Source organism: Prosopis cineraria, unplaced genomic scaffold (genome assembly GCF_029017545.1).
Source record: "Prosopis cineraria cultivar Desert tree isolate PC_DT_omini unplaced genomic scaffold, ASM2901754v1 PC9, whole genome shotgun sequence".
NCBI lineage: Eukaryota > Viridiplantae > Streptophyta > Magnoliopsida > Fabales > Fabaceae > Prosopis > Prosopis cineraria.
The window spans coordinates 28,518,671-28,534,796 of NW_026555340.1; the positions used below are offsets into that span (position 1 = coordinate 28,518,671).

General features: G+C 35.0%; 1 protein-coding gene across 6 annotated transcripts; it reads left to right on the forward strand.

Moving 5' to 3' along the window:
• Positions 1–4,929: 4,929 nt before the first annotated feature.
• LOC129319520 (uncharacterized) lies at positions 4,930–16,036 on the forward strand. Of its 6 annotated transcripts, XM_054964631.1 has the most exons (17): positions 4,930–5,055; positions 5,259–7,344; positions 7,444–7,940; positions 8,025–8,153; positions 8,233–8,421; positions 8,498–8,544; positions 8,645–8,954; positions 9,125–9,272; positions 9,357–9,566; positions 11,819–11,923; positions 12,745–12,941; positions 13,034–13,249; positions 13,375–13,650; positions 13,770–13,917; positions 14,012–14,145; positions 14,833–14,919; positions 15,000–16,036. In XM_054964631.1, exons 2-17 carry the CDS (start codon positions 5,310–5,312, stop codon positions 15,084–15,086), a joined length of 4,815 nt encoding a protein of 1,604 aa, XP_054820606.1. In that variant the 5' UTR covers positions 4,930–5,055; positions 5,259–5,309; the 3' UTR covers positions 15,087–16,036. The 6 variants fall into 6 exon arrangements, with proteins under 6 accessions (XP_054820606.1, XP_054820601.1, XP_054820604.1 ...); XM_054964626.1 differs by having other exon boundaries at positions 5,259–7,940; XM_054964629.1 differs by having other exon boundaries at positions 5,259–7,940; positions 12,778–12,941.
• Positions 16,037–16,126: the final 90 nt, after the last annotated feature.

A 16,126-nucleotide genomic window follows, 5' to 3' on the forward strand; every position in this document is an offset into this window, starting at 1 on the left:
TTAGCCATACGGTACCTCTCCCAATTTTCCTCATTGTTACACAAATGTATGGCTTTAAAACAGTTCTTCTTATACTTGATTTTGTCCTGTACACTATTATTCCACCACCAAGACTCCTTATCTCTCGAACCAGAACCTTTCGATTCTCCCAAAACTACTTTTGCAACCTCCCGTATCTTTTTAGCCATATCCTCCCATATGATGTTAGCACTTCCCTGAGAATCCCAAATTCCTTTATCCAAAAGATTTCGCTTGAAAATATCTTGCTTCTCACCTTTTAATTGCCACCACCTAGTCCTTGGTGTTACTACTTGTCGACGTTTTTGGATTTTACTCATAATACACACATCAAGGACTAGGACCCTATGTTGTGTCGTTACAGCATCTCCAGGGATCACCTTACAATTTTTACAAAGTTTTCTATCTGTGTTCCTAACCAAAAGAAAATCAATCTGCGACCTTGAGGCTCCACTTTTGTAGGTGATGAGATGCTCATCTCTCTTCTTGAAACAAGTGTTGGCAATCTTAAAATCATACGCCAATGAGAAATCAAGAAGAGTTTGCCCTTCATTGTTTAACTCTCCAAAAGCAAAACCACCATGCACCCTCGCATACTGACCAGCTTCCCTCCCGACATGCCCATTAAAGTCTCCTCCAATAAAAATCTTTTCACTCTGTAGTATGTGTCGAATCAACCCCTCCAGATCCTCCCAAAATAATTCCTTAAGACTGGCTTCTGTCCCGACTTGCGGCGCATAAGCGCTAACAATATTAACAGTCTCACGTCCAATTATCATTTTTAAAAAAATAATTCTGTCTTCAATTCTGCTAACTTCTACAATGTTTTCTTCCACTCCTTATCTATAATGATGCCTACTCCATTGCGTGCACTTACTTTTCCTGTATACCAAAGTTTGAAACCTTGAATATCCTTAGCTTCTTCTCCACGCCATTTTGTTTCTTGCAAGCAAAGGATATTGATTTTCCTTTGAATCATAACCCCTACAACCTCTACAGATTTACAATTTAATATCCCAACATTTCAAGTACCAAATCTAATTTTACTCTTATGGACTAACTTCTTTAGCCGCGTGCGTCCAGAATGACGCGGTAGCCCTTGCTCATTTAACACTACATCTGGGCGCCGATGCAGCGGCTCTAACTCACTTATCACTGTACTCGAGCCATGCAGCGCGTTACTTACGGGCAACGACCTAGCATTAACATTATAACGTCTATTGTCCATGTTCATGATAGATTCAACAAATTTTTACATTGGCTGTTGATGGCCTAACACAACCCTCCTCCTTTATTCGGGCTTAGGACCGGCTATAAACATAGGCGGAGTTAAATATTCGTCTTTAATATTAAAACATATTAAGTCTTATGGTTCCAAGGATTTACAAGTTGGGTTTTTAATTTTGCAATTTCATTATGATAAATTTATAATTTATGTTTTAAAATTTAATAGATAATACAAATATTCATATTTAATGTTAAAAAATATTAATCCTATTGTTTATTATTTATGTTATCTATTGGAAATAAAATATTAGAATTACTTATTTATAAAAATTTAATATTTAATTTTGCAGTTCACACGGCATGTTTGCCCTTATTGATAGGTCATTCATTTTTTAATTACTTGTTGTTTATTTTTTAATCTTTTTAAAATTTGAAAAAATAATTTAAAAAATAAATTGCAAATGCATTATAATAAATTTGTAAAATTAGGAGTTGAACTTGCAGATTTTCGATAATGTTAGACTTACTACCATTAAAAGATCATAAGACTTTGTTGGCACTTTAAAATTGATTTGAACTTGACTTAAATTGATTGGTTATCTTAACACTTAACTATTATTCTCCTTTAAAAACAATGTGAAGTTTGATTTTTTTGACAATAATCTTTTACTTATTTGATAAATTATTTATACCAAACAAATGTATTAGTACTAAACCTCGAGAGGTTTGATATAGTTTAAATTTTAAGGACTTTAATTGATTATTTAATCTTTAATAATTTTTTTTTTACAGCATGAAAGTCAATTTACCTTATTAGAATCCAAACTTGAACCGTTAACCTCGGTCTAATAAAAAAATTAGTTTAAATTTTTTTTCTCTTAACACAATATTTGTTTTCAATATTTAACAAACATGTAGTTTCATACAAAAATGTAAGGACTTCTTTACCTATCCATTCATTTAATTTATACTCTGTTTTCATTCCATCGCATTTCTTGTATTTGGTCAAGTGGATGGTTGGTTTCTAAAAAGTCATTTTTACAAATTAGTGTTATATCATTGTCAATGTCAGCTAAGCTTGTGTTTGGCATTGCGTTGAAAGTAGCATCGCTGGAAATTAGAATCCAATATTGAGCCATTAACCACGGTCCAATAAATAAATTACTTTAAATTTTTAGTTCTCTTCCCACAATATTGGTATTGGTTTTTAATATTTAACGAGCATATAATTCCATATAAAAAGTATTTAGGGCTTATTTAGTTTTTCATTATTTTAATTTATATTATATTTTTATTCTGTTCCATTTCATTCCTGGTATTTAATTAAGTGGATTGTTATGTTTAAAATGTTATTTTTAAAATAATTGTTATATCATTGTTAACTAAACTTGTGCTTGGCATTGCGTTGAAAGTATTATTGCTAAAAATAATCAAATTTATTTTAGTTCCCTATTTTATCTTTTATTTTCAAATTATTGTTTATAATATAAATTATGTGATTAAATAATATTTGTTTTGGCAACAATGTAATTTATCCGATACACTAACTTAACTAGTGACATTGACTTTAACTCATGGGTATGTAATTTTGTTAAATATCTTTAACATTCTTATTTAGGGGAATAAAAATTAGATGAGTGTAAGTTATGATTGAAATCTTTTAATTCCATGAAAAAATAATTTTAATATTTCTATTTAATTAAAAAGTCACAAACTCACGATGATTAACAAAACATATAATGACGCTAGAACATTTTTTTTAAATATAATATAATAGCTTCCGTGCGTTACATATTGTAAAATGATGAGTTTTAACTTTTAACCCACACATTGATTTTTGTATTAAACACAGAGAATATTGACAATCACCCAGAAACAAATAATAACAAGCAACAACTAAAACATTTAAGTGCCTGTTTGGATTGAGAAAAATAATTGATAAATCGATTAATGAAAAAAAACCAAACATCAATTTTTTCAGTTAATCGATTGTTGGCGAAGAATCGATTTTTGTCCTAAGCTGTACTTGTGAGACTCTGTGAAAAAGCTGATGAAAAATATTGAAAAAAATTATAAAGAAAGACAAAAAAAAAGATACTAAATTTAATAAAAATAAAATTAAATTCTCTCCTCTCCTCTCCTCTCTCTATTTTTTTAATAAAATTTAAATTTTGAAGTCTAATAAAAATTGTTAATATAAGTTTTTGTCAACCATTACTCTTTACTTAGCACTAATTATTAAAAATAATTTAAATAAAATATTAATTGATAGAAAAATTAATTTAATTTAACTTAAAATTTAAGGTCATTGCAAATGTACAGAGAGAGAAAGAGATGCATCATTTATTATATTATTACATTTTTTATATTATCAAAATTTTAAGACAATTCTTAACATCTTCGTCAAATATGACTCATATTCATGATGTTATTAGAGATTTATTTATACATTATCATCTTTATTAATTATTATAAAATTGATGTTGATATTTAATAATTATGTAAATTAAATTGTTTATATTAATATAATTTAAATTTTTATAATTAATTAGATATATAATTTAAATAATATATTTTTTCTTAAATAAAATTTAACAAATTTAATAATATTATATACAAATATATTAATAATTTAATTTTGAAAAGCAATATCCTTTCTAGTAATTTATATAATTAAAATCGATTTTTACTAAATTATTCAAATATTTTTAATTATTTTAAAATTAATTTTAAAAAATAATATCCAAACAGATTACATTATAATATAATTAATTATAATTAAAATTATTCATATTAATCAATAATTTTTATAATAAATTATACTTAATTGAAATTCAAATGAGTCCTAAGTTATTTTTTGCAAATATATATAATATATGCATCAAAGAAAGGAAAGATGGCAATTTGAGACCCTAAGGTTGCTGATTATAATTATTAAATCTAAATATAAATTATTGAAATACCTCATGATCCTTACTTATAATTTAAAAATACAAATAGTTTAAAATGATCCTAAAAAGTGACTTTAATAAATTTTTAAATGATTATTATATATTTCAAGTGCTATTAAAAAGTTTTAAAAGTAATATTTTAGTTTTGTATTGGGGAAACAATTTATTTTTAATTATTGTTCATTAGTTTACCAACAGATATTAATAATATTCCCAATATCTTTTTTTTTTTAATTTTTTAAGTGGTCTCCCTATATCCTAATAAGGATAAAACTTTACAAGTAATTAAATTAATATTTATAAATAATTTTAATAAATTTTTAAGTGAATATTGTATATTTAGAAGTGCCATTGAAAAAATTTAAAAGTAAATTTTAATTTTATATTTAAAAAAATTTATTTTTAATTATTATTTTTAATTTTTTAGTTGATATTAATAATATTTTCATCTTATAATAATAATTTAAATAATATTATTTATTTATTTATTTTTTAAATTGAGAATATATTTATAAATTCATATACATTTTAAATTTTAAGTAAAGATTATAGTTTACAATTGATATTTTAATAATTTAAAATTGACATTAGAGATTTCCAATTGTCATTTTCCCCTAAAAAAATGACATGACGTGAAATAAAAACAGTTCATTATAACATTCAGGCCTTAATTAATAATTATTAGACTCTGTATAAATAGTTAATTTCCCCATCAAAATTCTCTGTCCATCAAATCTCAGCCCCTCCCGTCCGGTGTGGGTAGGTGTGTGTGTGCAGTGCCCAGACAAGTTAGCCAGAGTTTCCAGTTGCCACTACCGTCTTGGATTTTGCCGCCGATCACTCCTCGTCGCCGGCACCGGTAGGCACTTTCTCTTCCCTTCAATTCTTCTTTCGCATTCGATTCCAATCAATCTCCTGCCTCTGAGGCCTCTTTCTACAGTCCCCAGTAAGCGTCTTCTTCCATTTACTTTCTTGGTCTGAAATCTCTGTCTTCTTTCATGCCCTTTCGATCATATTCTTTTTCTTCATGGTTTTTATTTCTTGAGAGACCTACACGCGCAGGTTTTGTACGTATTCATGTGTGTAAATTGGATTTATACATGAACTCAATTGATGGGACATAAAAAGCGAAACCCTGCCCCGCGTTCCAAACAATCGGCGGCGGCTTCTCCGGTGACACAATCTGCCATCGGCGGAGCCGCCAATGGCCCTGCCTCAGCCGAGTCCGAGTTGTGCAGGAGTTCTAATCACACTATTCAAAGCGCGAGTAAGATCGAGCTGCCTCCTCACCCCGAGCCGTCGGCCTACTCCACTATCAAGCTTGAATGTGAACGAGCCCTCAATGCGCTCAGGCGTGGCAACCACACAAAGGCACTGAGGCTTATGAAGGAGTTATGCTCCAGACACGAGAGCTCCGCTTACTCGGCCTTGATTCACCGAGTTCAAGGTACCATCTGTGTCAAAGTGGCCTCAATTATTGATGATCCAAGTGCGAAGCAAAGACATTTGAAGCATGCTATTGAGTCTGCCCGAAAAGCCGCGGAGCAATCGCCCAGTTCTATTGAGTTCGCACATTTTTATGCAAATTTGTTATACGAGGCAGCGAATGATTCGACTGAATACGAGCAGGTGGTGAAGGAGTGTGAAAAAGCACTCGGGATTTCAAATCCAATTGATCCTGCGAAGGAGAGCTTGCAGGACGAGAGCCAGCAGAAAATATCAACTGCAGACGCCCGGATAGTACATGTTCAGAATGAGTTGCGGCAGCTAATTCAGAAGTCAAACATAGCTTCCTTGTCAACGTGGATGAAGAATCTTGGTAATGGGGAGGAGAAATTCCGTTTGATTCCGATAAGGAGGGCTACAGAGGACCCAATGGAGGTGAGGTTAGTTCAAGCTAGAAGGCCAAATGAGATAAAAAAGGTGACCAAGACACCTGAGGAGAGAAGAAAAGAAATTGAAGTTCGAGTGGCTGCTGCAAGGCTGCTGCAGCAAAAGTCAGAGTCACCCCAATCCCAGAACGAAGGGGACAGGGATGACAGGACATTGGATTCATCTTCAGGGTCTGGGCAGAGGATAAGTGAGAGGCGGAAGTATGGACATGTCCGAAAAGCTGGCTCTACATCTGAAAGGAGAGATTGGGTACGTTTATATTGGAATTCGATGAGTATTGATTTGAAGAAGGAGTTTCTTAGGATTAGGATATGTGATCTCAAATCTCACTTTGGCTCTTCAAAGGATACTTTGCTGAATGACATAGTAGCAGAAGCTTTGTCGTATGCTGAGGCTAACAAAACGTGGAAATTCTGGCTTTGCTGCCGCTGTAGTGAGAAGTTTTCAGATTCAGAATCTCACATGCAGCATGTTGTGCAGGAACACCTGGGGAATCTCTTACCTAAAATGCAGAGACTTTTACCTCAAAATGTAGACAATGAATGGATTGAGATGATTCTTAGCTGTTCTTGGAAAGCTCTGGATGCCTCTGCTGCAGTCAAAATGCTTGAAAATCAAGCAAAATGCAAAGATTTTTCGTTTCCTGAGGATACCTATATTGATCATACTGAGGAGCACCATTATTGCTTTAAAGACGCTAATAATTCTTTACCTGAAAGGGGACATAGCCTTGCTACCTGTGCACCAAATATAAGTAATCATTGTAAATCTGAGGAAACTAATATTACAGAAGGTGTTGAAGTTGAACGGTCTGTAGTATATTCCCTTGCAGATGGTTGGCCATTGTCAGATGACTCTGAGCGTGCAAAACTTCTTGAGAAAATTCGTGCAGTTTTTGATATGCTTATTAGACACAAATGTCTTGCTGCTAGTCATCTTAGCAAGGTCATACAATTTGCCATGGATGAGATTCATGGACTTGCTGCTGGGTCTCAGCTTCTAAACCATGGTTTAGACCAGTCACCAACGTGCATATGCTTTTTAGGAGCCCATCAACTTAAGAAAATTCTCAAATTTTTGCAGGAACTATCACATACTTGTGGTTTGGGTAGATATGCTGATAAAAGTACTAGTCCCATGGATGATTTACACAATTCAAATCAAATTCCTGAGATTAAAGAGAAGATTGTTCTCAATGGAGATGCATCATGCCTTCTTCTAGATGAATGTTTAGTGCCTGCAGAAATCACTCCAGGTGCTACTAAGAGTGCTGCATTGGATGATGTAATTACCCCAACTTCTAATGACGTAGTTTTACATAACACCGGTCCTTTCCTATCTTGGATATTTTCAGGTTCATCTTGTGGAGATCAATTGACCTCATGGATGAGAACAAAAGAAGATAAAAGAAATCAAGGAATGGAACTTCTCCAGACTCTTGAGAAGGAGTTTTATCACCTACAGAGCCTCTCTGAGAAGAAATGTGAGCGCTTGAATTATGAGGAAGCACTGCAGGTAGTAGAGGACCTTTGTCTAGAAGAAGGTAAGAAGAGGGAAAATTTCACTGAATTTGTTCAGCAAAACTATGGATCTGTTCTCAGAAACCGGAGAGAAGAGCTCATTGAGAGTGAGAATGATGTCATGTATGTTAGCAATAGATTTGAGTTGGATGCTATAACAAATGTACTGCAAGAAGCAGAGGCAATGAATGTTAATCAATTTGGTTATGGGGAAAATTATACTGGTGGATGTGACGTGGAATCAGGTGAAGATGATGAATGGAGAACAAAACAAATGGATAGCTACATAGAAATAGCCATTCAGAAACTGAAGGAAAACCTATCTGTGGAGGTCAGTTTGTTGACTTCACTACGTTTTTACTTGGTTAACAGAAGAAATGACCTCCTTGATGTTCTGACTTATTTTGTTATGCAGCTTAGCAAAATTGATGGACGGATCATGAGAAATGTTACAGAGATGCAGCAGTTGGAGCTCAAGCTTGAGCCTGTTTCTGCTTTTGATTATCGTGCAATATTACTGCCTCTAGTGAAGTCATACCTAAGGGTTTGTATCTTAACTTTTGAAACATTTACTGTTGCTTCACGTCATTTTTCTATCTTTATTGTTGTTATACTCTTTTAAGGCACGTTTGGAAGATTTGGCTGAGAAGGATGCGACGGAGAAGTCTGATGCTGCAAGGGAAGCATTTTTGGCCGAGCTTGCTCTTGATTCAAAGAAGGGTGTCAAGGGGGGAAGTGATGGTGCAAAACATATGGAGAAAACGAAAGATAAGAAAAAAAATAAAGAGAACAGGAAAACAAGGGATTTGAAGGTAGGATCATGAATGCTGAAATTTGTCCACATACTGGGTCACTGTCCATGACAACCATCTATTGTCTGTCTTGCAGGCTACATATGGTCATGAGCAGCTCATTCTGGACACTGCTACTCCCGAGTTAGTACATTTTCCCATATTTATCTACCTGAGATCATCTTTGCTATCTTTCGGAGACATGGCAACTTTTATAAATGCCTTTGATGTGCTTCTGCTGCAGTTCTTATTCTGCTGCGCCTGATAATGACCATGATTCCATTCTTGTTTCTACAATTAGTGCTGACTTGGAACAACTGGAAGAGGAAGTGAGACGTAAAATTGAGTTAGAAGAAGAGGAAAAAAAACTTGAAGAAACTTTGGAGTTACAACGACGAATAGAAAATGAGGCTAAACTGAAGCACCTCGCTGAGCAGCAAAAGAAATCTTCTGTGACGTATTTGGAGAAGTCAGCTGACAAATTTCTGGATTGTCAGTTAAGGGCTGTTGCTGATGGTCCAGAAGTTCATGAACATATGAGACCGCCTATGCTGGTAAGTTTCTCCTATACATGGTAGGGGATGGAATTTCTGGTGGCCAGCCATTAAGTTACTGTTGCATTTGAGAATTGGAACGCAAATGTCCAACTTAGGGAAATTTTTAGATGAGAATTAGGTATTACAGGAAGTAAGAAGTATGCCTGTGAACTTTTACTTTTTCTCAGGAGCAGTTGCCAAATATTAATGGTTACCCTAGCAATTCAGATGGTGTGCATATTGCCACATCAAATGGTTCTGCGGTACCAGACATATCTTTACTCGATTCAGTTAATCAAACTATTCATCATAAGCATCCAACAAATATCAAACAAGGTTGGCACTCTTTTTCTAAGATCTTTTAAATTGCAGTATTTGCTTTTCTTGTCCAAGTTCCTCATCACGTGCTTCTTTCTCCAGCAGATCTGTCTTGCAAAATAGCTCCTGAAAATGATTTTCAGCTGGCTGAGCAGCGGACAGGTAAAAAGGGTAAACGGCATAAAAATTCTTCCAGATTGGTTGTTGGAAAGTTTGAGGCTGTCTCATTGGATAAAGAGAACACTGATGCATATACCGACAATCAGTCAAGAGAGCAGGTTAAATTCCACAACAATCAGGATGCTAACAACGGTTAGTTTACTCTTTTCCAAGGTTTATTTCCGTGGTATATTGGTTATGTTACCTTTTATCTTGGGTTTGGCTGCAGTTGATGTATGTGCTCATACTGTAAGAAAAGCATTTAACTGTTAGTTATCTATTACTTTTTTGGTTGCTTGTTTATGGTCTATATGCTAGTGGCTCAAGAAAATGCTCAAGGATGCATAGTTGCTTGACAGCGTTCAATAAAAATATTTATTCAAAATATACTCCCTTTAATGTACGACAGGGAGGGTCTATGGGGCTTAGTAAACTGGCATTCAAGATTTAAAATGGGGGTTGTTGGAGAAAAATTGTGGATTTAGTGTTGATTGGTGGTATCTCAAGAAAACAGCATTCTGCGTGCAACAGGGTGTGGTTTTAAGGGATGTTTAGTGGCTGTTTAGGAGCTATTAACAAGCTAGAACTGATTGAGTATTCTATGGGATTTGATTATTAGTGGTGTTTGCCAAAGGAGTCAGGTGGGCCTGTCCAGAAAACTGATGAAAACAGAGTAGACGTTATGATGAAGGAAGATACCAGGCTTCATACCTATGGCCCCCTGGGCATCTTGTTTAAGGTTTGATGGCATCTGATGCAAGACTGGAAGTTGACCCTGGATCACAACTTCAGAGAATCAAATACATGCATAGAATGGTTTCCTTGTGTGGCTTACTGATCTTGTCCTGTCATAGGAAGCCCTGTTAGGCTGTTGGTCACTCATTCTAGAGATGTGTTCAATGAGCTTATGCTGGACCTTATATGCATTGATGTGTATGGTATTTGAACTATAGCCTTTGAATAAAATAAGTAAATAAATAAATAAATAAATGAAGGTTTGATAGCATCCCCCAACCAAAGAAGAGGGCAGTTTGCTAGCACAATAGTGTAACCTGATCATTCTGTCCAAAATATAACAAGCCTTATCCCACTAGTTGGGGCTTGTCCAAAATAAAGTATTATGATATTTAGATAGGCCTCTTGTAACTTGAAAGATATTTGTATTCTATTCTAATGATAATGGAGATGATGGTTTGTGACCTAATGGAAGATAGTAGCCAATGAAGTCATAGGGAACACAAGCTGCTGCTTGAACAACTTGTTGAACCACAAACACTTGACCAATGCACACAGTGACGTACCTAGGTCAAATCATGAATTGACAGCGTTGTGAACTTGGATCACCAATCTAAGAACAAATTAATGAGATAAGGTTACAAGAGCCAAAAAAATGACATAGTTCTCGCACAATGTAGAGAAAACACTCTGCTAACAATTCCAATCTGAAAAATAATTGCAGTGGTATTTATAGCCAAAAGTTGCCTAATAATCCTATGAATATTCTTTCCAAAATAAATTTGCTAGGAAACTACTTATGACTCTAGCAGAATACAAAATCAAAATTTTCCTAAAATAAAATAGCTAGAAAACAGGAAACTAGTCTAGATAGTAGGAAACTAAATGAGATGGCAAGAAAATGGAAACCTAGATAATCTGACTTGGAGAGCAAGTATGGTTCTAACTTTGGGAGCAAGTATTGGATCTAACTGTCTAAGCCCCTTTGGCCGTCCAAAGTAGCATTCCAATCACTACTCAAGCACTCCAACTTGCTTGGCCTCTTTACTCTTTAGTGATCCATTTCGGCTTAAAGAAGGAAGGCTAAGGTTCTATTTGCATCCTCAACGTTCGTAATAATGTTATGAGTTTCTAATGTAACAAATTGATGTCCAATTGCTTTTTGCAACTTCTTGAATCTTTGTTTTATCATTAGGCTATTATTTTGATACGGGATGCTTATTTCCCTTCCTTTCCTGCATCAGTCTCATATGACATGAACTCAGGCCCTTAATACAAGCCAAGACTTGGAAATGCAGACGACCTCAAATACCTCTTGGACTGAAGCATAGAATTAACTTGAGAAAACATCCTTCTAATCCTCTTACCCTTAAATAATTGTGAGTAAATTGGATCTTTGACATATTATAATAAGTTAATAGCCCACAATTATATAAAAACATTGAAACAACTTGATCTTTAATCTTACCTTTCTAATTCTTGATGTGAATGTGTCCCTGTATCATTTGTGCTGTTAAATTAGATCCAGAATCAGATTTGATTGCCATTATATTTATTAGCATTACTCCTGCTGTTCTCTTGGTTTGAAACTATGTCAGTATGCCAAAGAAGGCATCTATTGAAGGTATAATCTACCATATGAAAACTAAGAGTTAATGCTCTGCCATCAGTGCAAGGAGACAATGGCTTAATGACTCTGAAAGAGTTACAAGTGGAGCATGATGAGGAGGAAAGGTTCCAAGCTGACCTAAAAAAAGCTGTGCGCCAAAGTCTGGGTATGATTTTTTGTATATGACCTGCTGCTGCTGCTATTTCATACATATTTGTTATAGTAGCTCTATACATGTTGCATAGAATAAGATTGTTTTTTGACTTGTAAAACTTAGGAATTGAGTTGGCATGCATAAGAAGAACAGAATCTAATTTACCATCACGAAGTTACAAGCACTACACATTTACTATAGCATGAATAGCAGCTTCACTTATATTCTACTAATCTTTGGTCTGACTTAAGTAATTGAGGCATTATATGTTTGAATATGTTTAACGTGTCTAGTATATGCAGCTATAATTCTTAGTTGTACATCTAGGGTGAAGCTCAACAGTTGTTTGCATTGGAACTCCAAGTCCAACTTTCTCCGTGATTTGATAACTAGATTTTTATATTTTATCTCTTGTTGATAAAACTAGCTGCATTTGTTACATAGGATAAAATATCGTTTGCTTTCACTGATACTGTCCTCAAAATGCTTGTGGGACCCATTGCTTGTGGTAGGGGTTAAGGGCTAAGCGTTATGGGATTTCAATTGCCTGTCATTGAAAATAAGAGTTGAAGACCACTTTCTAGGAACTGAGTGCCATTGTATATCCTTTAATTTGTTCTGTTCTCTACTAAGAGACATCAACATTGCCATAATTTCTTATTGGGATATGGATGAACCTAGTCTAGAATATTGTTGAGCTTTTTATGATGGGGCAAGCCTGTTTGCATTATATCAGGTAACCTGCTTGATGAAACTTTTATGGCGTCATCTCTTTGAATTATTATGGAAAATTTGATGACTCTCTGACCTTGTTTGAGGTACTGCTTATTCAGACACATATCAAGCTCTTCAAAATTTGCCTCCAGTTTCTAGATTGGGAATGCCAGATAAAGCTGCTTTGCAAGTCAATAATTTTGGTGCTCCACTGGAGGAAAACACTACTGAGAATGTCAATGGAGGTACTTTGCTTGGTACTGGGCTGAAGAATGAAGTGGGTGAATATAATTGCTTTCTCAATGTTATAATACAAGTAGGTCTTCAGTTTTCAATTTGTGATATACCTTATTTAATCAATGTGATATGTTTTATGGTCTAAAACTTCCCTTCTCTGTATGAGCTCAGTCTTTGTGGCATTTGCGACTTTTTCGCAAGGAATTTCTTAGAAGACCAAGATCAGAGCATGATCATGTGGGTAATCCTTGTGTTGTCTGTGCCTTGTATGAAATCTTCACTGCCATGGAAATTGCATCAAAGGATTTTAGGGGAGAAGCTGTAGCCCCTACTTCTCTGAGAATAGCTCTAAGCAACCTATGTCCAGATAGTAACTTCTTCCAGGAGGTGCCACCACCAATATATGATTGTATTTCTTGCCTTAAAAATTCCTAGTATTTAAGCATGTTAAGACATAATGTATTTCTTGTGCGGGCAATTTGATTTATATGCTGAGTGCTGACTTTTCACAGGCTCAGATGAATGATGCTTCTGAAGTCCTGGCAGTGATATTTGACTGCCTTCATCGATCATTTACTCATGATTCAAGTGTTTCTGAGACAGAATCAGTGGAAAGCAATTCCATGAGGTCTTGGGATTGTGCAAACAGTAGTTGCATAGCACATTCACTCTTTGGAATGGACATTTTTGAACGAATGAACTGCCAACATTGTGGTCTCGAGTCCAGGCATATGAAGTACACTTCCTTCTTCCACAATATAAATGCCAACTCCCTTCGGACCATGAAGGTATCTTTAGACCTTCAATTACTTTATGAAGATTCCCCCTCTCTTTCCTGCTGGTGGAAACATGGGTTGACAATTATGCTTGTTAAGACCTTACCTGAATCCCCTTCCATACTCTGCAGCTCATGTGTAGCGAAAGCTCCTTTGATGATATCTTGAATCTAGTGGAGATGAATCATCAGTTAGCTTGTGATCCGGAAGCTGGCGGCTGTGGCAAGCTAAATTACATCCATCACTTTCTTTCAAAACCACCTTATGTTTTCACGACTGGTAGCTTGGATTTTTTTTTTTTGGGAATGTTGTTTTTTCCCCCTTTGCTGTGCCTTCTTGGGCCTTTTACCTTATTGATGTTGGGTATGTACAGTTCTAGGTTGGCAAAAGACATGTGAGAGTGCTGATGATATTAAAGCAACTTTGGCAACACTGAGCACTGACATGGACATTAGTGTTCTTTATCGTGGATTAGATCCAAAAAGCATTCATAGCTTGGTTTCAGTGGTAATTTTTTTGTTTGCTTGTTTGTTTGTTAAGATTCAATGTTGAGCACCCCAGTTATCATAATACTGAGATGTTTATATATATATATATATTTTTTTTTTGTAATAAGATAGAAAGTTTTAGCTTTCTTTTGGAAAGAGACATGCAATATAAACATTTTTATAATAAATTTTTGGTAAAAATGTTAGTAAAAAGGGCATTATTTACAATTTTCAGTTTAATCAAGATCTGGACCTCTAGCGTATGTTATGGGAGTAGGAGAACACTGATCTGCAAGTGATTTTAGCCACTGGAAATTCTCTCTCTCTCTCTCTCTCTCTCTAAAATACTTCACATATCACTAATTTTTGTGCTGGTTACTTTTTTAATGCAAGTTCCTGGCAGAACTATACCAAACAGTGAATCCTTATTTATCTACTAGATAATTTGTAAAACTAGTATTATGTCATACCTATGTTTTAATAAAGAGGATGGGAAGAAGGAATAGCTTTCATTCTGTCTTTCCGATTTTCTATACTAGATTGGGTGTACCATTTTTCCAATTTTGTGGTGAAGTGAGTCTCCCACGTATGCCCACCTTTTTACTCAGTATTGTGGATGTTTTGAATGAATAACAGTATCAATCGTCCCATGCAATCCAAGTATTCTGAATAATTTATTTGCCGAGGTGTTGTTACAAATTTTTAGGTATGCTACTATGGGCAACATTATCATTGCTTTGCTTATAGCCATGAACATGAACAATGGATTATGTATGATGACAAGACAGTCAAGGTGAGTTAAATCTCTGACGGAATCGATTCATTTCTTGAGTTTTACCCTTCTTGTGTTTAAATTTTTTCATCATTCTACAGGTAATTGGTGGGTGGCTTGATGTTCTTACAATGTGTGAAAGAGGGCATCTACAACCTCAGGTTCTTTTCTTTGAAGCTGTAAACTAATTTTCTCGGGGGAACTGATAACATCATCTTTGTGACTGGAGAAATTATCTTTGACATGGTTTGGTATTCAACTGGTTCCGTGTGAAGCTCTGTTCATGTAGATGCGTCGCTGCTTAGACAGAAGCGGTATACAGGGGCAAATAAAAAAGCAAATTTCCGAAGAGGCAACAAGTTTTGGTCTACATAGGTCATTTTTGATACTCAAGGAAGGACGGTTTCAAAAGGGGGAGCCGGGAGGGGACTAGTGAACCGTGCACCAATTTTTTTTTTTTTAATACTAACTGGATGAATTTGGACGCTGAAGAACTGAGGGAGACTTTACATAATTGGTCCATTTTGGGAGTTTATTGTCATTTCCTGTTTATATTCAATAAGCAGGCTCTGTTTTTGGGAAATAGCACCAAAGCACGTGGAGGTTGCCCAGCTCTGTGCGAGAAGATCTTATGGTAGAAATGAGTACCTATTGTTGTCGGGAATTATTTTGTCGGAGGGGTTATAAGAAATATATACATATTAGTTGGAGGAGAGGAGATTATGTTTGAGATTTTTCCCTTGCCCTCCCTACCTCCTCCCCACAAACAAACCAAAGTGATTTTAGAGAGGATCTGTATAGCTTACAGACAATTTCATTTTTTTTGGGAAATGTCATCTTGTTGCAGTTATGGCTGAAAAGAGTGTGGCTTCCTGATCTTTCTTCTATTTGATTAGTTCTTATCCTTTTCATGAATTTTGATATCTGCAAGGGAAGTTGTTATTTGCTGCGTTTTGTTTGTGCAGCTGTGTACTGAACACTCGCTTCCTCGTTCAGATTGCATTTTTTTCCCCTAGGGGGGTGGATTTGTATTCAGCGTAAGCTGACTTTTATTAGCTTTATTATTCTATCAATTGTATATTTGTGACGTTTCAATAAAAAAATAAATAACGAAAATACAAAAATCTGTACATGATAATATTCCATTCTCCCATTCTGTCAACGGGCCTGAGATAATTCTTCTCACTTGCAAACCTACACGAAGAGGCAGACATAATTAATATCATTG